Source organism: Solea senegalensis, linkage group LG14 (genome assembly GCF_019176455.1).
Source record: "Solea senegalensis isolate Sse05_10M linkage group LG14, IFAPA_SoseM_1, whole genome shotgun sequence".
Classification (NCBI taxonomy): domain Eukaryota; kingdom Metazoa; phylum Chordata; class Actinopteri; order Pleuronectiformes; family Soleidae; genus Solea; species Solea senegalensis.
In genome coordinates this window covers 21,717,631-21,740,926 of record NC_058034.1, presented here as the reverse complement: position 1 = coordinate 21,740,926, position 23,296 = coordinate 21,717,631, and the positions used below count along the sequence as shown (strand labels likewise).

General features: G+C 41.3%; 1 protein-coding gene across 1 annotated transcript in view; it reads right to left on the bottom strand.

Annotated features, from left to right (window-relative positions):
• LOC122780929 (desmoglein-2-like) overlaps positions 1-23,296 on the bottom strand; it is a 51,947-nt gene extending 28,651 nt beyond the window's left edge. Inside the window, 3 exon segments of the mRNA XM_044044365.1 lie at positions 19,680-19,835; positions 20,166-20,288; positions 23,193-23,296. Of these exon segments, the coding sequence (XP_043900300.1) occupies positions 19,680-19,835; positions 20,166-20,288; positions 23,193-23,222 (309 nt within the window). The 5' untranslated portion in view covers positions 23,223-23,296.

Sequence of the window (23,296 nt, the reverse complement as noted above, 5' to 3'; positions counted from 1 at the left end):
GAACACTACATTGTATACAGTGTCACATTTATTAATAGTGAGTAGTAAAAAAAACACACCAGTATGCAATAAAGTTTGACAGGTTATGTTAATCATATTTCCCCTCCCACCACACTGACAGACATACGCCCATATGCAAGTGTGCAGACAGGTGTGCGCGTAAATCAAACACAGTACCGTGTGCAAAGCAGCTTTTTGACAACTAATAAAAACATGTAGCTCTAACACAGTTGTAGATGTAGGAAAATTAAAGTTAAAGAAGCGTCAATGTGAACTTCCTTCCCCCAATCATATAAACATTTGACTTTTAACTTGATAGCATTTAACAGGTTTTTTTGTTATAGCATTTTAACAGCTTTCACAAATGTTGGACATGTTGTCAAGTTATGCAAATGTAGTTATATCTATCTAAAATATCACTCACTGAAAGACACACAAAACACAAAACAGTCCATCTGTAATCGTATGCACAAGAAATAATCTCAAATGTATATAATCAAAGAAAAAAGAAAGCAAACAGTCTTTCCTTCCAATCTCACATCAAACTCACCACAAAATCCACCTTTTATTATCTCAAAAAATATCTCCATCCTCAAGTCATCCACTCTCCAACTCTGTGGTGGAGATGTTCATTCACACATTTATCCCTTTTCACCTAAAAAGCCTGGGTGAACCCAGCTGAGTCTGCCAACGATTCCATGTTCACCCAATCCAAGCCCTGGCAGCACATCATCTCCATCTCAAGTTCCATTTCACACACAAAATACACCTCCTCACAAACAACCTTGTATTGATCTATTCACCATATCACCGATGTTCTGATTGGACAGCACACACAGGTTAAGAGTGGGAAGCAGAAGACAAGGCAAAGAAAAGAGAAGAGGCCTTATGTCGTAATACCCTTCTCTGTCATACTGCATCATTTATGCTATGAGCTGATCATGAGTTGATTGTCCACATAAGGAGACTTCCTGTTTTCCTCTGTCTTGAGTGTCGAAAATGCTTGTTCATGTCTGTGTGGTCAGTGCTTCTTCTTCTTCTGTTTCTCTGGTTAATGCTTCTTCTTCTTCTTTGTCTGTTTCTCGGGTTAATGCTTCATCTTCTTTGTCTGTTTCTCGGGTTAATGCTTCTTCTTCTTTGTCTGTTCGGGTTAATGCTTCATCTTGTTTGTCTGTTTCTGGGTTAATGCTTCTTCTTCTTCGTCTGTTTCTCGGGTTAATGCTTCTTCTTCTTCTTCGTCTGTTTCTCTGGTTAATGCTTCTTCTTCTTTCTGTTTCTCGGGTTAATGCTTCTTCTTCTTCTTCGTCTGTTTCTCTGGTTAATGCTTTGTCTTCTTTGTCTGTTTCTCTGGTTAATGCTTCTTCTTCTTTGTCTGTTTCTCGGGTTAATGCTTCTTCTTTGTCTGTTTCTCGGGTTAATGCTTCTTCTTCTTTGTATGTTTCACGGGTTAATGCTTCATCTTCTTTGTCTGTTTCTCGGTTAATGCTTCTTCTTCTTGTCTGTTCTCGGGTTAATGCTTCTTCTTCTTCTTCGTCTGTTTCTCTGGTTAATGCTTTGTCTTCTTTGTCTGTTTCTCTGGTTAATGCTTTTTCTTCTTCATCTGTCTCTCTGGTTAATGCTTCTTCTTCTTTCTCTGTCTCTCTGGTTAATACCTCTTCTTCTTCGTCTGTCTTTCTGGTTAGTGCTTCTTCTTCTTCCTCTGTCTCTCTATCAGTTTCACTGTCACCTGTGATGAGCTTATTCTCAGTTTGAGAGGATGTGTGGAGTACATCTTCATCCTCATCTGGAAAGCTAGTTATTGTTTGCTGTACAATTAAAACACCCTCTTCGTTCACTCCATCTTGTTTGCTGTGTTCTGAGGTGGGACATTTGTCCAATTGTGAAATCACACTCTCTGGAACTTCTTGTACACTCTGTTCACCTGTGTCATTATCAGCCTTATCAATAATGTTGTCATCCGTGATAAACTCATCTTCCATTCGAGGGCTTGTGCTCAATAAATCTTCTCTTTCGCTGTCCTCATCTTGGTGATCAGCATCAATGAAACACTTCTGAGACAATCCTTGCTCCAAAACCTCCATCTCACTACTATTTATACTGTCTCCATCAACATTGACTTGATTCATGTCTTCTCCTAATCCCGATGTTGAATTTTGGTCATCTTCTTCTTCTTGGTGGTCAGAGCTTCTGGCTTCTGCTAAAGGCTCTAATGTTGACTCACTGGACTCCACTGACTGTACTTGAGTGGTCATTTCTTCCGATGTCAAATTTACATCATCCAGATCTCCTTCTTCATTGTTAGCAAAAGTTGGAACTTGTGTTTTTTCTTCAGCATCCTCAATATCCGTCTTGGCAGGACCTTCATCTAAATTATGGCCTAGTTCTAGCATTTCTTCTTGAGCAGAGGTGGACTTCTCTCCAATGTTTTCTAAAACCTCATCTGAAGGGGTTGCTGATGTTTCATCTCCTTTAGGACAAAGTCCCACATCAAAGACAAACTCTTCCCGCTCAACATTCTTCACGTCATGTGCGTCACTGGTGTCAGATGTCTTTTCCACCAGATGATCATCTTTTTGGATACAATCACAAATAGAAGTATCCTGATTATTTTCTATGTTCAAAACGATCGTCTCTGTTGCACTAAAATCTCCCTCCTGCCCAGCTTCTCTTTGATCCTCGTTGGAGACATTTGATTGGGATTCTGATTCTACTTCAGTAGTTCTGTCGTGTGGAACTTCTACTATGCCAGTTTGAACTGTTTCACGTTCCTTCATCAAATGTTCTCCCTCTGTTCTGTTCTGATATTCTTCTGGGACATCATGTGTAAGTTCATCAGCCTTGACATGGTCTGCTGTAGAATCTTTGCTTGCACACTTTGACGTCTCTTTCTTCTCTTTGTCTGTGCAACTTAATGCAGTAACTGTTGATTCAGGTAAAACAGCTTCTGTACAAGATGTTTGACTGACTATAGGTTTATCTTTTGCAGAAATAACGTCAGACAGAATATCATTTTCCTGTCGTTCCAGCTGTTTGTGATTCTCTTGACTGTTACTGAGTGCCGTAGTCTCACATCTCTCCACCTTTTTTGCGTCCACATCAATGATTCCAGGCACAATTTCATTTGCTGTATCTGCCGGTTGCTTTTCCTCTGTGTCAGGCTGATGAAATGATTCATGTAATACATCTGGTTCTACTAATGGTTTCACAGCGGCTTCATTTAGATGGTCAACTGAGGACTTTTCTGGCACTTGAGCTATATTCTCTTGGATACCTACATTGTTTTTAATATCAACATGGACCAACTCACTCAGGTCATCTCTTGTGTCCTCTTGTGATGTGAAGGTAATCACATCCTCTGATGATGACTCTTCAGTTGTACCATCTGCCTTTTGCTTAAGTGCATCACTGCTGTCCTGAAACAGATTTCTCATCTGGTCCTCTTCCTTTGATTTTATGATTTTAGCAGGAGTGAAGTTATATTTATTATCAATGGTCTTGTTCTCCTGTGAATCAAGTGTGCTTGCCTTTGGAAAACCAGCGGTATCCATTGTTTGTCCTAATGAAGTGAAAGTTCCTTGGAACTGATTTACACTGGCCTGCTGAACACCCACTGTATTAATTCCAGCTGGCCACATCCCAGCCACTCTTGGCTGCCCAACACCAACTCCCAAAAGGGTAAGTGGCCTGAACCCCATCTGCTCTGGCTGCCCACCCCACATTTGCCCACCTCCATTACCTGCAAAAACACCCCCATTTTTAGCAACAGTGTGTCCTGGCAGAATGCCATACACACTCTTCTGGGCTGCTGTGTCTGATATCCCCTGAGGGGAAGCAGCCTCTTTTACCAGGACAGCACCTCTGGGCAAAGTACCCTTAGATGAGCCTGAACTCACAGGATCTGTCACACTTGACAAACTTTTCTTAGGTTTCTTTTTAACCATCACATGATTACCATTGGTATTTGATCCTACGACTTTCCAACCCTCTGCACGGAATGAGCCCTGGGGCAAGTTTATGCTACCAGGTAGCAACTGCGTGGAGCTGACAAGTCTGGTCGGGCTAGCAGAGCTTTTGGGGCTCTCAAAGCCGTGCATAACTAGCGCAGGAGCAGGAGCAGGGGCTGTGGGCATATTGAATGGGACTCCAGAAGCAGTCTGGGACCCACTGACTACATACAGTCCTGGAACATTGGCTCCATGGGCCCCATCTGCCAAAAGAACTGTGGTCTGCATCTGTGGTTGAACTACGTACTGCATGGGTTGTAGCATAGGGCTGGTGTAGTAAACTGGCTGCTGCTGCAGGACAACAGTCTGAACCGGAGAAGGCAAAGTAGCAGTGTGATGGATGTTAGATGACTGATGGATGTGAGATGACTGACTGATGTTAGTGACCTCAGACTGAGTTATTTTCATGGGTGGAGGTTCGGTTGGTTTGGTGACGTTAACAGACGACACTACCTTCTCTGTATTCACATTGGCTTGTTTTTTCTCAACAGTGTGTTGTGTATCGATTACTAAATCAGCATCTACGACTTTGTCAGGCAGGGACGGTTTTGGTGTCGGAGGTAAACAGATGTCAGCAAGAGTCTTGAACTTGGGCTCTAAGTCATTTAGGAACTGTAGGTCATTGTCAGGCTCCAGGAGGCTGCAGCAGCCCACTGAACCTGCACAGGAATCTTGTCCCTCATAATTGAACTGTATCAGACCATCCTTACCCAGCTCAGCAAACATTGCTTTCTGTTTAGGGCAGAGAAAAAAAACAAATAACGGTGTCAAATGACGCTGGGCATAGATTTACATGTTGAAAATGTGGTGAAAAACAGTTTCATATTTAACTATCATCGTACCTCTGTGTAGTAGTGATCGAGAAAAGACTCAGGTAAAGCCATATCCTCATAGAGATGAGTCGACTTTTGAGTACCAAATCCTAGCTTCGTGAATTGCTGAGATTTGCTGCTGCCGCGGTCAAATGATTGCCGAGCAAACCTGTAGCCATCGACCTCCATGAAGTTTTGGCTGCTTTCCTGAAATTTCTGCACGGATTCATTATAGTATGTGTTGGTCTGATAGTTTTCCATGTTTAATAATCTCTGCTTTTGAAAGTTCACGTCCGGTGCTGTATCAACTAGGACTTGCTCTCTCAACCTGATAGGGACACTTTGGAGTGGGACTGCCTAAAAAAGGAACAGAGGAAACATCGTGTCATTTATTGTCGCATAATAACGTCTTAGATCAATGGCTAACAACATAATAAATGGATAATGACGACAACATAACACGTTTTCAAAGTTAAATAATAAGTAATTCCAGAATGATCATATTTCAGTGACACACGTGCAGTAAATACTGTACCCGGGGCATTTACCCCAAAACATACAAAACATGTCAACTCCTGGGCAATAATACCATTATTTTACTCATCATTTTTTAGTAATTGTTGTGCTAGTTGTATGTTTTCACCATCTACCTGCCAGGTACTGCAGATCAACCCTAGTGTTAAAGCTGAACTTTGCAAGTTGTAGTTGGGAAGCAGAGGGGATATCCTACGACTATCCTGGGCTGAAGATGTTGCTAATTTGGGCTAGCACCTTTATTTATTCTGGCAGATGATGAAAACACAGACGCTTCACGTGTCAGGAGGAGTCTGGGCATTTATTTTATTGCCATTGGCACGGAACATTAGTTTCGTCCTTTGTCGCTGCTTACGCAAACTCGCCAGCGGCAGTCCAGAAGCAATGGTGGCTGTGAGCAACAGTGTCACTTTCATTCAAATGGAAAAGGTTCAGGAGTCAATTTCTGTAAAATAGAATAAACAAATGCCAGCTCACATTGTCCTCGCCTTTGCCCTCAGTGTGGTAGGACATGAGGTGTTGTTTGGTGTCAAACGGCAAATCGTTAAATTGATCGGGAAACAGGGCCTCTTTTCCTCCGCACTGACAGTACAGTAGGAAAAGAAGAAGTACTGTGGAGAGAAGTACACCATTCACATCAGTGAAGCTCAAAAGGATGAAGCGATTGTTTTCATAAATAAAAGAAACAGTATTATCACCTTTATCATCATTTTCTTTGATAGATAAGGTATAATATAGTCCTACTGGAAAGTACTCCAACAACAAGTAAGACATTTAGATTTTAGTATTTAGCTGTAAAAAAGCAGATTAATTATCACACAGAGGGCTTTATGGCAGCGAGCTCAGATGAAGGCGTTTGCAGTTTCCTGTAGCACGTCTCTGCTGTCCCGCAGGTACAAACATCAACGTGAAAAACCTCCTTGTCTGGGCAGGACAGACCCTGATTGTCCGACACCTCCACTTGCAACTCGTATGTACCCGGCCACAGAGCCTCCTGAGAGTGGAGAGCAGCAGTCGTCTCTGCAGGAAAAACCACAGTGTGGATGTCACGGCTGTTAAAGGCGACATAGACCTTTGTGTGTGTATCTGCGTCATTACCTCGTTTATGAAACCCTAAAGTTTCAGAACAAACAGTTCAGCCACTGCTGAGGAAATAGGATTTAATTGTTTTCCTGGGCTCTGCGAAGCGGATCGGCACTTCCGTATGTTGATGTTGTCATCAGTATACCTCACCACTACTCTCACCACCGCAGTGCCTCCTGGTGTGGGCACTAGTCCAGGCACATCCGGTTGCGTACATTCAACCGCAGAAGAAGAAGAAGAACTACTCTCGTTGTAGCTGCTGAGATGCAGAGCATCCACCGTGCCAGAGGGGGAGCTGTGTATCTGAGAGCTGGCCTATCTATTACGTCACTTCCAGGTACCTGGCCAATCACAGGACAGTGGGAAAGCTCTCGTTGGCTGGCCAATCACAACACAGTCCACATTCTGGGGGTGTGGTTTTGGTCTGAAACAGCGCGGCTGACGAGAGCGTCAGTGAGGAGATATTTCGATCGGCTCGCTTGCAGCAACTAGGAGGTTTTTAACCATGAAAACAAGTTAATATATGTAAGTAGACCTCCATAACTAACATATATGTGCGATACGAGCATTCGATGTCACCTTTAAACATGCACTGTACGATCATTATGATAGTGGAGGAAGTAGAGCAGAAACAATACTGAAACCTTTCCTACTCTATGCCATCATCAAAAACTATTTACTCAAATACTTTTTTTTCAATGTTTGTTGTTGGAATAACTGTGTGCTAACTCCAAACACAAGAAGAACAAGATGATGACAACAAAGACGGCAACAGTGAACCTGAGTGGTGGGGCTAAGTGTGGAAAAAAGTCCATACGATACAAAACTCTTGTGGATTCTCCTAAACTCTGGCTTGTGTGTGCAGACCTGTAAGAAAACACTAAAAATGCTTGTCTGTAGCCACGGCAATACTAAAACAAACTACGTTATTTTTGATTGTCATATATTGTATATAAATGACCACAGCGACAACTTCTGCAGCAGGAAAAACAGTCATATATCTCCACTAATGTATCGATTTCTTCCCCCTAACCTGCGAGCATGTGTTCTTACCATTGAGGACTTCCAGAACCCAGCTGCCATGAGTCCCCTCAGACAGGATTCTGAACGTGAACGGCGCAGCGTTGGGATGGGAGTCCTCGTCCACGCCGGTGACGTAAACCGTTTTTTTGTTCGAGCACAGAGTGACGTGGCTGGTTTTGAGAGTGGGGCAGTGGTCGTTGAAGTCAGAGACTTGGATGGCGATTGTTCCTGTTGCTGTCTTTGCCGGCATGTCTGAGGACACAATGAGTCAGCGTCATTAGCTACACAGCAGTGTGCCTGTAATGCCACATACAATTAAAACTGTAGTGTGTAACTTTTGGAGGTGCAACTAAACCCCTAAACTGGTGTAAAGCAGTGTATATGAGTATCTAGGGATAGTATGTGTTGATCCAAGTGCAAATCTTCACAGTTTAGTAGTTAAAGTATTGAAATTATCCAAACTGTCACTGTTCCCATTCAAACCGCTGACGCATGAGTTTGCCTGGTTATGACCTCTGTGTTTCTCAGTATATCACAGTTTAGATCTTGTGTCTTCTGGACATTTTACTTATGGATGAAAAGACCATTCAGACCAGCATCTCTGCAGCAGCGAGAGTTAAGACGATGTTTTAAAGAAATAAGAGTAATTGAACCCATCTTCATATGACAATGAGCTGTTATACTAGGGTAAAACAAATATGTAACTTAGCATATAGAGCTCCAGAGCTCCTGAACATCTTCTCTTATGTCTCACCGTATCACTGTGAACCCACTGATCTGTCACTTGAGGTGAAGAAGAGTCTTGAGACTTCAGGTAACATTGCGGGCTGGATCAAACTGGTTTGTGTGCCGGATCTGGCCCCAGAGCCGCATGTTTGCCCATGTGTGATCTAAAGCATGTGAACACGAAGGACTGTGTGGAGTTGGCGGGCTCACCACGATAGAAGGTGAGAGGTTTACTGATATTTATCTTCATTATCTATTCAATTAAGTGGAAGCAGTTTTTGTGACAACCAAACTTTCCTGTTCACGTCACTCTCACATGAGTCTGAACAAGTCTTTTGTCCCCATGTCAAGATGTCTCCTACTGTTAGTTTGCTGGGGGACGACGGTTAAACCTGGCAGTGGAGGGACAGTTTATTTACCTGAAGCTATGTTTATGAAACTGATCTTAAGTTAACTTGTCGGTGTTTTGAAAGAGACAACATGACCACACTTGATATGAGGTAGCATGTCTTCCTCTTTTATTAGGCTGGGGGTGCCCAAAGTGCGGCCTGTGGGCCAAAGTTTGACCACCAAAGGCTTTTATTTGGCCCACCAGACAAAAAATAGGCCTCAAAAAAGGCAATATACTACACAAAAATCGAAATATAATTATTAATTTTCTTAACGTGTGCGTAAAGCACAGGCGTAAATGCAGAGCGATGCTTCTCATATAGTGCTTTCAGTCAGAAACCAGAAACTAGAACCTGGTGCTGTTCTGGAGCCTCAGAACCACGGCCCACGTTCAGAACCGACCCATGTTCATATCACTTTAAGAGGAACTACAGGGACGTTACTCTGCGTTACTCAGGCAGAAGTAAACACAACACCAGCACAATCTCCAAAACCTTTCACACTGGTGACGTCATGGTTCGCATGGTTCCATCTGAAAACCAAGAGCTAACAGTGGTCACCATTACGGCAGGAGGTCAAGAGGTGAACGATGTTAATCTGTGTAGTTGTGGTTCTGATTGTTTAAAAAGCTGATATTTATTGATATTTATGGAGGCACCTTACAAAATAATCTTTTAACATGTTAAATAACACATTTAAATGACCAGGACTTGCTTTCATCTACATATAAAACAATCGAGCACAATGGGTGTTTACTTTTTGCCCACAGCTCACAATTAAGAGAAAGAAGTTTTAAAAACATGCAAACTTGTTTCATCATCTTGTTCTTCTTTGACTGACACACTGTGGTTTGGCAGGTTTATTTCAGTAATTATCTTCTGCGTTAACTTCCTTTTCATTGTTATATATGACAATGATGTCAAACAGATTATTCAAGAAAGACAAGACAATTGTCCACAGCAAGAGATACATGTGCAGGATCTAGTATCTTTCTCCTCAGTTTTAATATGTACTATATATCTGTTTAAAAACGCTGAACCACATTTCAAAGTAAATGCAGATTTTCTGTAAACTAAATTGCTAATAAAGTTTTTGACTGTGATTTTTTTTCTTGACAATTATTTATTTTGTGTATCACTCCAGAATATATACACTTAAAGTTATGGTTATTTAAAAAAATAAGAATTGTTTCTTTTGCTACCAAATTTGCATTTTAGTCTCAACACTTTTCAGCAGTAGTGTTTCCAATTTTTTTTAAAAATAAGTTTTCGTTTGTTTTCCCCCTCCCGCTTTGTATTTGTTATTTTAATCAGATATTTAGCCTAACTTTGAATATAACATATCCTCCCTGTGCAATAGCAGTACACACATCCACTGTAACCCAGGCCCAAAAACGTATAAAAAGATAATTTACCTTTAGTTATAGCCACAATCTTGGCGATGTACGTTCCATTCACCAAGAACGGTGACTCCTTGTCAGGTGCTTTGTTGAGTTTGATCTCTGCCGTTTCTTCATCGATGGTAAACCAGTGGTCTGGATCATAGGCTTTAGCATAACTGAACAACAACAACAACAACAGCAATTTCGCTTATTAGGCTTAGTGGATTTCAGTTTTTCCACACACACAATACTGATTTACTATTGTTTAGTATTCTTTTTTTTGGTGCAGATATACAGATATATCCTAAATGTAAATAGTTTTGTTTGGTCAGTCCAATTATAATGTGAGTCCAGTTTTAATATCCATATATATGTCTAGAATATGTGTTCTCTAGAGAATGTGCTCTCTGTGATCGGATAGCACTTGCCACATGCAATTACACCTGGTATTACATGAAGTCGTGCTATCGTATGGACTCCTCTTTGCTTTTAAAAGTAGGGGAAGTCGTCGTCTTCGAGTTTTGTTTGAACTCATTTGGCCCCTGAACATGGTAGGTGTAGGTAAGTTTTTAGTGCACTGTCATTTTTCAACTCAACTAGACCCAAGGGTTTGTGAGGGTAGGGTTAGGGTTAAAAAAACAAATTAGCCCGTTGCGTGGTATCGTGTGTAAAAGTCTAACAAGGGAATAAAACCTATGTTGATTCTGCCAAAGTACCAAAACTGCCGGTACTAACCTCAATGAAGCTACTTGATGACGACACACCCAAGGTACCATTTTGCTAGCATTTATTTTAGGGGCATCTTTTTCAAAAACATGGGTTGACCAATGGGTCGTGGGCCACTTGGTTGCTGTAGTGGTTAGTACTCTTGCCTTTGCAGCAAGAAGACCCAGGTTCGAGGTTGTTGGTTGTTTGTCTCTATGTGTGTGGCCCTGTGATGGACTGGCGAACTGTCCAGGGTGTACCCAGCCTATCGCCCTATGTCATCTGAGATTGGCACAGCACCCCCCACGACCCTCTGGTGGAGAATAAAACGGTAGATGATGGATGGACCAATGGGTCGTAATTCCTGCATACGAGCCATAGTTATGTTTTGATGGAGGACAGTCTCGATTACGCTCACATAGTTGTTGTGGGTCGAGGTGTCTCAAACCACCTCCCAAAGTTGTTTGGCCGATTGGATAACAATCGGTCCAAGTGGTCAAGCCCTGTCCGATTGCAATCCGTTCACACTAAACGCATATTAACACCCGGTGTAAAGGGAACCTTTGAGGGCTTGACTTACTTGACATTTTCTGCTGGTTTTCCTGTGTCTGGATCAGTAGCAGCGAACACTGTGATCACAGAGTCTGTAGGATCTTTATCTGGATCTTCTGACACAGGAACAATCTTGGTGTCAGGTATGAACGCTGGATCCTCTGGCATATTATTCACCGCTATCTTAATGGGATAGCTATGCTTTGTTGTGTCCGGCTTTGTTTCCGGTTTGCCATCAACTCCACCCGGCGCATTAGCATTTGCATCCACTCCAACTCCAGCACCGGCACCAGCACCAGCACCAGCACCGGCACCGGCACCTGCACTGGCACCGGCACCTGCACCGGCACCAGCACCAGCACCAGCACCAGCACCAGGTCCGACACCAGGTCCGACACCGGGAGCACCACCTTCTCCAACCTGAACATCCACATTCATCGCAATAGCACCACCCTCCACAAAAGGTGCTACATTTTCAATCAGAAGGCCAAGCTCAAGATTTTGGATTTCCTCAAAGTCCACAGGCTATTTGGTCATAGTTCACATTCAGAGAGAAAGAAATAGACAACAACAAACAAGTGTTAGGAACCGTCGCATAATGAGTTACGGTCACTGCAATGAAAACAAAATGAGCTAGTCTAAATACCTTGATTAGCTTCAGGATGCCCTCATTTGTTTCTCTGTCCGTCTCAATTGAGAAGAGATTGTCCTCGTTTCCTTTGTCGAATGAAAAGAGGGTCACCCAGTTGTCTGAGTGCTCAAGGTCTTTGTCCAGAGCTTTGATTCTCATCACAACAACGTCAACAACATTTTCATCCACCGAGCCAGAGTACTGCAAACATTAAATAATAGTGAGGACGTGGGCCATTTTCATTAGAAAACCAGTTGACGATAGTAAAATTCATCGTGTGTACTGTTTTTGACGGTTACTGAAACACACTGAGCATGACTGGTGCTTTTCAAGTAAACAGTTCTGGAACTATTTGGCTTGACTCTTTTTTTTTTTTTTGCTTTTCCATCAGTGACAGTTCCTGGTAGCTGGTTCAAAGTGAGCTGCGCCGATACTAAAATGTGACGTCAACTGACTGCTGGCCACTGATTGGTCAGAGAGCGTCGTCACTGAGAGAGTCATGAGCGCGACGTCCAACACAAAAATCAAAGTGAACAATGCCAAATTGACAGTCAGACCGCACCCTGGAGACAATAGGAGGTTTTCCCCAGACAAACGTCATCACAATTCTGCCTTTTGATTATCTGTAAATGAATTTACCACCTAGTTTCAAACCTTATCAGTTGGGGACCGTCTCCCCATGGTGGTCAAAAGGTCCTCAGACTGAAATATCCAATTTCAATGGATATGTGAATTTGAAGTGTCTGTGTTGTGGTTGGATATTTTGGATATAAGGGACAGAGCTCCCATTCACAGTGGAGTTGGTCTGCTTATCAGAAGCTCCCATACATCAGCTGTGTGTAACTTACTGGCTGTATTTTCTACTTTGGACATTTCAATAAACTGGTATGTTAACCTTTCATTTCTAATATTGCCTTGTTGAGACTTCTGTTCTAAATAGTTAAGAATCTGTTATTGAATATTTATTTAGCCTAGTTATATGGTGAGATTTAACACTCATACCCTCCACCTCTGAGTTGAATAGAAAAGATTGAGTATCATGTCCTGTAAACCTCGGAAAGACAAAATACCTATTGGAGAGAAATTGTTACATGCTGCTAGATAATTTCTCCCCTACAGCACTGACTTAAAAATCCTGATGACATGCGTTAACCTCTGACATTTAACAAAGGAAATGTATAAAATGTCCATATTTAACAGAGTGTGGTGTATTTAGTGACAGCACTGTTGAAAGCAGGCGATTGTGAGCCGAATCACAACCACGTTCAGTGGTATTTCAGTTCAGTGATATCCTGTCTGTTAACCATTAGAACACGGAGCATTTCGGCTGCTTTTTTCCATTACTATGTTTAATCGTACAGTATATACAGAGGCATAAGAATGTGCAATATAGAGCGTCTTATATCCTTTTTTCATCCCCAGTCTTCTCTTCTCCACGCGTCCTTTGTTGTGTTTGCGTTGTGCTTTTCTTTAGATGTTGTTATGCAAATGAGCTTCTTTAGGACAACAAACTCTCTGATGACGTTTCAGTGACATCGCCGCCTCGAGACAAAACACTTATATCTTCTCCTCATCTCCTTGAACTTCACTCTGTGTAAGCAGCTATTATCGCTGTGTAAGCAAACTACTCATGTTACAGTTTCATAACTACATATAGTTTATGACCTTTCACTCTTAGGCTGTGGAAAAGCTTCATAAAGGCTAATTCACACTAAAATGAATGGGTATAACCCTTCTTTTACTAAGTTCTCTCTTAGACAAATACTTTGCTTGTTCAACCAGGTCCTTAACATTCCCACTGATACTGATCAGAGCCAAAGTTGATAAAAACCTGCATGCATTGCACAACGATTGCCAATTTCCCATTGGTGAAAAAAACGTTAACTGATGTGTTGCCCGTGGAAGACTTATAAAAGTAAAATCAAAGAAATTTACGGGTGTTCTATACTGTTACACAAGATCAAATGTGTGTGGAGATATTCCTCACCTCAGATTTCTCCAGAGTGGGGATGTTATCGTTAATATCCACGACCTTGATCTCCACTGTTCCCGTCCCCGATCGCCCTCCTGGTGCTCCACCCAAATCTCTCCCCATTACAACCAGTTTGTAGAAGTCATAAGTCTGTCAGGAGAAAAACAATGAAACTGAAACCATGAGCTGCACAATCTTAACTTCTCTCGCTCCATGAGACAGATTCACGCTGTCCTGTGATAGAATGTAGATTAGATGTAGATTGTGGATTGAATCAAAATTATTTTCACTTCAAACGTTTTCTCAGCCGTGTATTATGAGGTATCCACACTAAAAAAACGTTTTCCATAAACACAACATCGCTTCAAGAAGTGTGTTCCTTCACATGGAACCCCCCAAAACCACTCTCACCAAATCCAGAGAAGAAAATGTTGGAGTAGCGCACTTTTTGAAAATAAAGCTTTACATAAATAAGTATACATCACAATCAAAGAAACGGATGGAATGAACCAAGCCAGGAGGACAAACACAAGACACACAAACAAGGGGACACTTTGAATATTAGTGACAGCACAGCAGAAGAGAGTGAGCTGGGATTATTAGTATTCGTTGTAAACATGAAAAAGCATTGGTGTGAGATCACTCCTGATTCGAGGAAAAACTAAAGCGGATTCTCCGGAACTCGTCTTCGTGTGTGGGAAACAGTTGCACTCACCTCTCTGTCAAGCGTCGGCTCTTTGATGTACACTTTGCCCGTCTTTGCGTCGATGGTGAACATGTGACCTGTGCCTGCTGGCTCCTGGCTGATGATGCTGTAGGAGATCTCTGAATTAATATGTCCTGCTTGGTCGTCATCTTTCCCCACAATCTGCATGACAAAGGTTCCTGTAGTGGATCAAAAAAAACTAAAAATCAAGTCAACGTCCAGTGGGCTCGTTCACGTGGACAAATACTGTAAGGCCACGATGTTCAGTTACCTTTCTATACAGATCACGTCTGATGGTTCACATTCAAAACTACTAAGTGTCATGTGATTACCACTGTTTTCATGTTCGTTTGTGGCCACGTTCATTAGAATAGAAGTAAAACATTCCTTGATTCCCTCCACTTTAGCTTGAGTGACGTCTAGTGCACGATTTAGGACAATTTAGTGGCAGAAATGGAATATACTACCAATAAGTATGTTTGTATAAGCATACACTTGCTTTATAATAAAGATTCTTAGGTACTCGTAACCTTAGATGAAGCCTTTTATGCATACTTTAGGTCATTATCTTGCCATCTTGTGCTGCAGTGTTTCTGCAGAGAGAGACTGAAAGAGTGTTTACATCCTTGGCCACCATAATTTCGGTAAAGGGAGGGGTGAGCAAAAGAGTCACTACAAGATGTCACTAATTCGTACACACTGGTCCTTTAAACCTTCACTTTTGACATTGCATCATTTTCTGACTCTAAAATGACATAACAATGACATCGCTGCCATGAATAGTGAAGATGAAATGGAAAATAATCCCATTCTCATGCCTCAGGGATGTACTTCCACATTCATATGGATCATTTACTGATCAATTTACTGTGGGTAAATTAGCCAAAAAAAATTACTCAAGTAAAAGTACTGTTACTTTAAAATAATAACTACTCAAGTAGAAGTAAAAGTACTCTAAAATAATTACTTGAGTAAGAGTAAAAAAGTATACAGGGAAAATACTAGTACTGTAAGTACTGAGTTTCTCCGACTTTATCTTTGAAATCTTCAGAGCAACACAAATGGTACAAAATAGACACAACATAATATAAAACAGCAATGTTCAAATTATTATTATTTTAAATAAAACAATAAATATCGTCTTTATAACAAAATAAATTACCCAGCTGAAACCCGGCGTCCGGAGTGTACGACAGAAACCCGGAGACAGGAGACCAGAAACCAGAGACCAGAGCCTTGGTGTCGGACACGGTTAACAACGAGCCGCTGGTGTGTTTTAAATCCACTTGGTGCCGAAATCTGCGGCTAACAGCTGAGCGGCTAACAGCTGAGCGGCTAACAGCTGAGCGGCTAACAGCTGAGCGGCTAACAGCTGAGCAGAGTCACATGACCGCACTTGTCTTGTGACTCAACTGGCTGCATTTGATTGGCAAGATCGCGCAAGCAATAAAAAAATAATTAAAAAAAAGATATTAAAAGTAGTGTAAAAAGTAATGACCGTCACTTAGCCAAATGGAACAGCGTAAAAGTACCCTTCTTTCTTCAAATATATACTCAAGTAAAAGTAAAATTATGTTGCAATAAAACCACTCCTAAAATGACAATTTATCCAAAAAGTTACTCATGTATTTGTAATGGAGTAAATGTAGCGCGTTACTATCCACCTCTTGACTAAAACACACTAGAACACATGTTTTCTCAGTGAAACTGCTCGTCTCAGATGACTGAGAGGAGAAGCAGACACTAGACACAGTGTGGTAATTTCAAACGTCCAGCATTACCTGTTTTGCTTGCCTCGTAGGTGCTCCCAGATTGCAGCTCAAAATATGGAGAGTTGTCATTCTGGTCTAGGACTGTGACCACCAGCGGGATGTTCTCTTCTGCTGCACTTCCATCTCTGTATTTAGCAACTCCAGTCAACTGCAGAAGTCACATGAAGAGAAAGGGCACTGTTTTGTTACAATGTAATGTTAAAAGTCATTCTGTTGCTTGCTTAAGTAATTTCTTTGTTTGTGTATTTCGTTGTGGTCACTTTAAGAGTCAAAGAATGTCAATAACAGGAGGTTATGTTGTGCATGTGATCAAGCTCTACATCACGATCAAGCACATCATCAACTGGGAGTGCTGCAGCAAAGGCAAGAGCAAGAGCAGAAGCAGTAAAAGCATGCCTCTCCTATGCTGAAGAGGAAATCAACCTAAAGCTAGAGAAGGCTAAGTTGGAAGCATTTATGGACATGCTTAATTATAAGGAGACCATTGCTGAGGCAGAAGCACTCGAAGCTGCTGAAAAATAGTTGCAAGTTAAGCTTAGATTCCACTGATTTGGAAGCCACAAAACACACTGAACAATATGTTATTGACCAAGCCAAAGTACAAGAGACAGAACTCCAGCTATGTGAGGACAGGGTCAGGAGGCCTTTGTTAAAAACAAAGCCAAGCCCTGGCTTCATCATGTCACCTCCACATCTAAGACTTGAAGCCAAACCCTTTTTACCAGACCAAACCAAAACGGCTCCTTGACCACCTCATCTGATCTCACAGCAGCCTCGCTACTATGAAGATGAATATGTTCATGAGTCACACAAAGTAAGGCTTGAGAATAATCATGCTACTTCTGCGCAGGATTTCAGACCTCAAAACTACAATGGTCGTCCTACTCCCTCCCCATATCCCACGTCTCCAAACTTCAATCATGGCAGCTCGAACATAAATGACTTTGTAAGATACTTTGCTCGTTGTGACCTTGTGTCTACAGGCTTACTTCAATTCAATGACAAGCCTCAGAACTACAGAGCCTGGAAACATTCCTTTCTAACTGCAACCAGCGGTTTAGACTTGACACCAAGTGAGGAGATGGATCTTTTGCTTAAGTGGCTCGGCAAAGAATCAGCAGAACATGTCGAACAGATGAGAGCAATACACATCAATCATCCAGAAGCAGGATTGGGAATGATATGGGACAGACTTGAGCAAACCTATGGCTCAGCAGAAGCTATGGAAGATGCTCTGTTCAAACGAATCGACACCTTTCCAAATATAGCAAATCAAGATTATCCTAAATTAACAAAATTGCGGCAGCCAATACAAGGCAAGGCTATTCTGAGAGAACTCACTGCTGAGAATGGCGACTGGGACGGGCCGTTATCACAAGACATGGAAGAAGCTTGGATGAGCTGGAGAGCGTCTTTGACAGAACTGTCCAATCTTTCCATCTCCATATACTGAAACTTCACCTTCAACAACTGTCAGAAGAGAATTGTGTGTCTTTTCTGATGCCTCAACCAAAGCTGTTGCTGCAGTGGCGTATCTGAAAGTCCCGGATGCTGCTGGGAACAAACATGTTGGGTTTGTAATGGGTAAGGCTGAGCACACAATACCAAGGTTAGAACTTTGCGCAGCAGTGCTTGCTGTCGAGTTAGCAGACTTGATTTCAGCAGAGCTAGACCTTCAGCTTGAGGCTGTAACCTACTACTCAGACAGCAAAGTTTTTCTGGGTTACATTTGTAATGAAACTAGGTGATTCTACATCTATATCAGTAACTGGGTGTTACGTATCTGAAGATCGTCCCGTCCAGACCAGTGGCGCTATGTGCCAACAGGCCAGAACCCTGCAGATCATGCAATATGTTCTGTCGCTGCAGGCCATCTGAAAGACACCAACTTGCTGACTGGGCCCAAATTTCTGTCTGTACCAGGGCCAAGTATCTCTGGGAACACTTTCGATCTCGTCGATCCAAGTTCAGACCCAGACATCCGGCCCCTCGTGTCAACTTTGAGCACTACAACATCATCCAGGCAGCTTGGTTCCCAACGATTTGCCAAGTTTTCTTCTTGGAAGTCACTAACTCGTGCTATTACTATCCTTGTACACATTGCACGTCTTTTCAACACAAACTTGGTGAAGAACAGCTCTTGCAAGGGCTGGCATTACTGCAAAGCCGAAATCACTGTCCACTCGAGCTTCAGCCATCATCATTCAGGCAGTGCAAGAGGAATCCTACGGCCAAGAGATCAAATGCATCAAAAAACACTAAAATACCTGTAAAAGTAGTCCCCTAAAAAAATTTTAATCCCTTTGTTGATGCACACAGACTTCTGAGAGTCGGAGGCCGCCTCCACCATTCGATCCTTGAGCAGAGGGAGAAGACTCCTTTGATTATTCCTGGGAAACATTACATTGCAACTCTACTCATCAGACAGCACCACAAGCAGATCCACCATCAAGGTCATCTCTTTACAGAAGGGGCTGTCCGTTCAGCTGGCTTTTGGATAGTTGGTGGGAAGAGAAAAGTGAGCAGCATCATCCACCAATGCGTAACTTGCAGACGGCTTAGAACTCCATTTAGTGTCCAAAAAATGGCAAGCCTTCCAGCAGATCGCCTTTCTACAGACCCTCCCTTTACAAATGTTGGGTTAGATGTGTTTCGGCCCTTGGAGTGTCTCCTCGGACGTCGGACAGCATAGGCACAAATAGACAGTGTATGTGTGATTGGATTTGGGCTGGTCTCAAATGAAAGATGGTCTATGTGAAACATTTGTGGTGATTGGGTGGAGTGGCTCAGTGGTTAAGACTGGTATCCTGCGCGCGAAAGACAGGAACTTCATTTTGGGGTTACACGCATCACTTAGGACAGTTTTCAACATGTTCACGATAGAAGCCTGTAGGCCAGTCCTGGATAAGACTTGTTGAAGAAACACTTTCTGTAAGTGGCACCGCTGTCAAACCTGTTGTTGTTAATAATAATATTTAATAATACTAATATTTACGATCATGTGCTGTATAGGATGAGGATGTTAGAAAACCTTTAAAAAGTGTGGTCCTGCTCATGGAGGGCAGAGTTGTACTGAGATTGTGCTGAAACACTCGCTCAAGCTTGTAACAAATAAAGTTCTCTTTGTTCTATACGAGCCTACAACCATCAACTCATCACCTGCTATTCTTAAGAAGAAGGAAGCCTGACAATGCAGTTGGACAGACCTACAACCAATCACGTCGTCGATGATGATGTATTCAGAGCAACAGAGAACATGTCAGCAAAGGTGCTTGTTATGGTTTTCTAGCAATAATGACATGTAACAACTTCAAACTGAACCAGCAACCACTCTCATTTCATCCGTGATGGGGCTTCCCTTAAAACCCGTTATGAGAAGGGGACTTACGTTGTAGGTTGGATATTCCTCGCGGTCCAGGATACCAGTGATGGTAACAAAGCCTGTTTCATGGTTCACCAAAAAGAGGTTGATGGGTGGTTTGTCTGCTCCCGGTCCAGAAAGATAGTAATCCACTTTTGTAGTGAGGTCATGATCGGAGCGAATCTAACAAGGAAACACAATTTGAATTTGCATTGTTGTAATTATTGCTGTTCATCCCAGAGACACAGGATTAGTAACTTTGAGTCTATAGGACATACTTTTTACTTGTTGTTAAAATTGCTGATTAAGACATTGTATAGTATTGATATTACAATAACCGTGCTGTCCAAACCTAATGAAGCTTCAAGTACGAGCACTACTGCAGACAAATGCAGAATCTGAGTTTAGTCAGACATAATAAAAATCATATTTGGAGGCTTTGACATCATCCATCCAGGATGGGTCTGGTTATTTTTTTTTAACATTGTTTTTGATGAAGAGAAGTCAAATGACCTTGGCGATGAATGGCTTGTGGGTGTAGTCTATGTTCTCCATCAACTTGGAAGGAGGAAGAATCCACGCTCTCTTCTTCCTCACAAGTGTCTTATTCTCCCCCTTGGCCTCAGCGCTGAGAGTCTGAAACAAAGCATATTAGTGGTATTAGTGTTATGTTCTTCTCTTTTCATCTGTTTTAGAAGTGTTAAATCTTGTGGAAAAACCTTAAATAAAATATTGAAAGTCTTCAGCTTTGGTTAAAATCCATACATCCAAAATGTGTAACCACGAATAAATGTAAATGTAATATAATAAATGTTTCATGGCAGACTACTTTACCAGTTTGCTGTAGACGACACTTTTTTGTTGCTGGAGGTTAGTTTGTTATTTATATCCACTGTTTTGAATAAGTTATCATACTATAATATCTATTTATATCCGGGTTTTTTAATAGGCCAGGCTGCTGCTATAATATGGTAGGACATCTTATGTATTGCCATTTTCTCTTAATTGTCTACTTGTCTTTTAGTTTTCTTATGTATTCATATGTAGCTGTTAGACAACAGTACAACAAGCACTGCACTCAGTAGGCAGTATATTTTACTTTATATACTTATATAATTTCCCATGTTCAACCTTTGTTTATTTATACTGTAAAAAGTCCATACTGTGTATATTCTGCAAACTGTCTATAATGTACAGAATGTACATTATAGACAGTTTGACACTTTAACTCATTTTGTACAGTCTCAGTGTTAATATCTTTATATATTGTACATATTTTGGTAGTGCATGTTTATTATTTGTTATCTTTATCTTTATCTTTACTGTAACAATGTAAATGCGTTGCACTGCGGGACAAATAAAGGACTATCTTATCTTGTCGTACAATGTTCTTATTCTGTCCTTATTTTTGTTTGTTTGCTTATTCTGGTCACTTTTTTTGCCCTTTTCACTTCTCCGTGAACTAATTTGTGTTTCCCTGGTCGGCTGCCCTGATCTTGCAAGGCTGGTTTTCATGCTAACAGACAGTAGGGGGTAGTGGAGACAGCCCCCCAATCTCATGTAACCATCACAATATCTCTAAAGCTGTTACATAAGGGTAAAACTCCTGCATAGCTCTGCATTAAAAACTTAATGTTTTCAAACAGTGCTGAACAATATGGCTATAGTCTCGAGTCTCTGATGTCCTGCCTTAGTTTGTGATTCTGCTTTCTTTGGTTCACACCTGCAGAATACCTCACTCACGAAAGTGAATGTAAATTTAAAAATGTCCTCAGGAGATTTCCCTAAGCCATATACAGTAGACATCTATAGGTAACCTGTGCGTGTGAGTGCTGATTTCAAGACTGTAACTCTCTCAAGTTCTGCTGCTAAGGTTGAAAGGTGACCGTGAAGCCTCGGAGGAAGGGGTTAAACCTTTCATCAAACTAACAGAAACAGACAGGTGGAGCCAGTCTTCAAACACTGCAGGACTATTTCCATATTTATTTAGTTACTCTGTCAAGTGCAATGCTTTGAAATGACAATTTACAAATACAAAACTGAACTGCAGTCATTCCAGATCTAATATGGATCATATTCATTCTATTTATTTTGGTTATAAAGGGCAGGCACTTCTCCCAGCCACAGTTTTCTTCTATTTTATTGTTAATTCATATTATTGCTTTTGACAAAGTTGCAAATTCCTTGTATGTGTGGATTGAAATGAACTAAACTAATCGTGAGTAATAATAGTTCAAATGTACATCATAGTCGAGCAGCCTGAGGCACTGACTCTGACTGACAATATGATTCTGCACAAATCTCCAGGATATTTAAAATAATGTTTACCATTTCATCTCACCTTACTCTCTGCATGAACCAAAATCTGTGACGAGGTAAAGCCACTGTCAGTCAATCTAATCCAAATTTGTGAACATTTCCATGTTCTAATTTTACTTTATTTACATAAAATACAATAAATAAATAAAAAGTTCATATCGAGAAAAAATTATTCTTCTGGGTTTTTAATTTATTGTCTTAAATTTGCACCATCAGCAGGGCCGCTCCAAGCCTTTCTGGGGCCCTAAGTGGAGTCGCCGATGCTTGACTAGTGGAAACGCTACTACGCCGGCGAGTAAAGCCGGTGGAAATTTTTTTTGGTATATTATTGATACCAAAAAAAACACTTTGAATTGCATTAATTATAGTTGTGTTATTTACACCAAACCAGTGCCACTGCAGTGAAATCACAAATGTGGACAAGTATTAACTTGCATCTTTGTATTTAAAGTGAAGTGTGGTGATACTTGAAAATGTGACCTACTTTTAATTCCCGCCCCCCCCCATTCCACATGCACACACACACACACATACATTTTTTCTACAGTACAGTAATGTGTTTCAATATTTCAGAAACTGCTGATCACACACAAACATCTACAGGGTTTACTGTTTGTCCTCTGTACCTAATAAAATGGCCTGCAAGTGTATTATTCCTTGTCTAGTTAAAGATTCTTTATTGCCAAACGCTCATTAGCTGCACAACATCATTACAAGTCAAACTCAACTTTGTATAACAAATCTCAGTGTTATATAATTGCATCACTGTATGTGTATTTGTGACCTCTTCAGGAAAATAAACGCTGACCTGGTCATGACCAGGAGTCCACATGGAGACTAAATGGGGCACACCCGCGTTTCTGAGGAACTTGGCTTAATCGCTTAGTCCATAAAAACCTCATAAAATATTGAAAAATATTGATCAGTGTTTACATTATCCCTCAGTGTTTGTGAAACCTGGAAACCTGTATTCAGTTTTAATGATTTTTTTTTTTATGGAGCAAAGAAACCAGGCAATGTTCACATTCAAGAAGCTGAAAAATCACAGAAACTAGTTTTAATTCTTTAAAAATCATTCAAACCGAATAATTTAATAATCACTACTCCTACTACTACTACTACTACTAAACATGAGAGCACAACTACTGCAGAACAATTTCTTAACTGAAATGTTCCATCAGCAATAACACAAGCGTAAGAATAAGGACAATAAACACTCACCAGCACTACCAGCAGCAGCAGGAGGACCATTTCTGGCCTGTGTGCAGGGGATGTCAAGTCCGTCTGTCCTTCCACTGAGTGTGCCGACGACTCAGCACGGATGA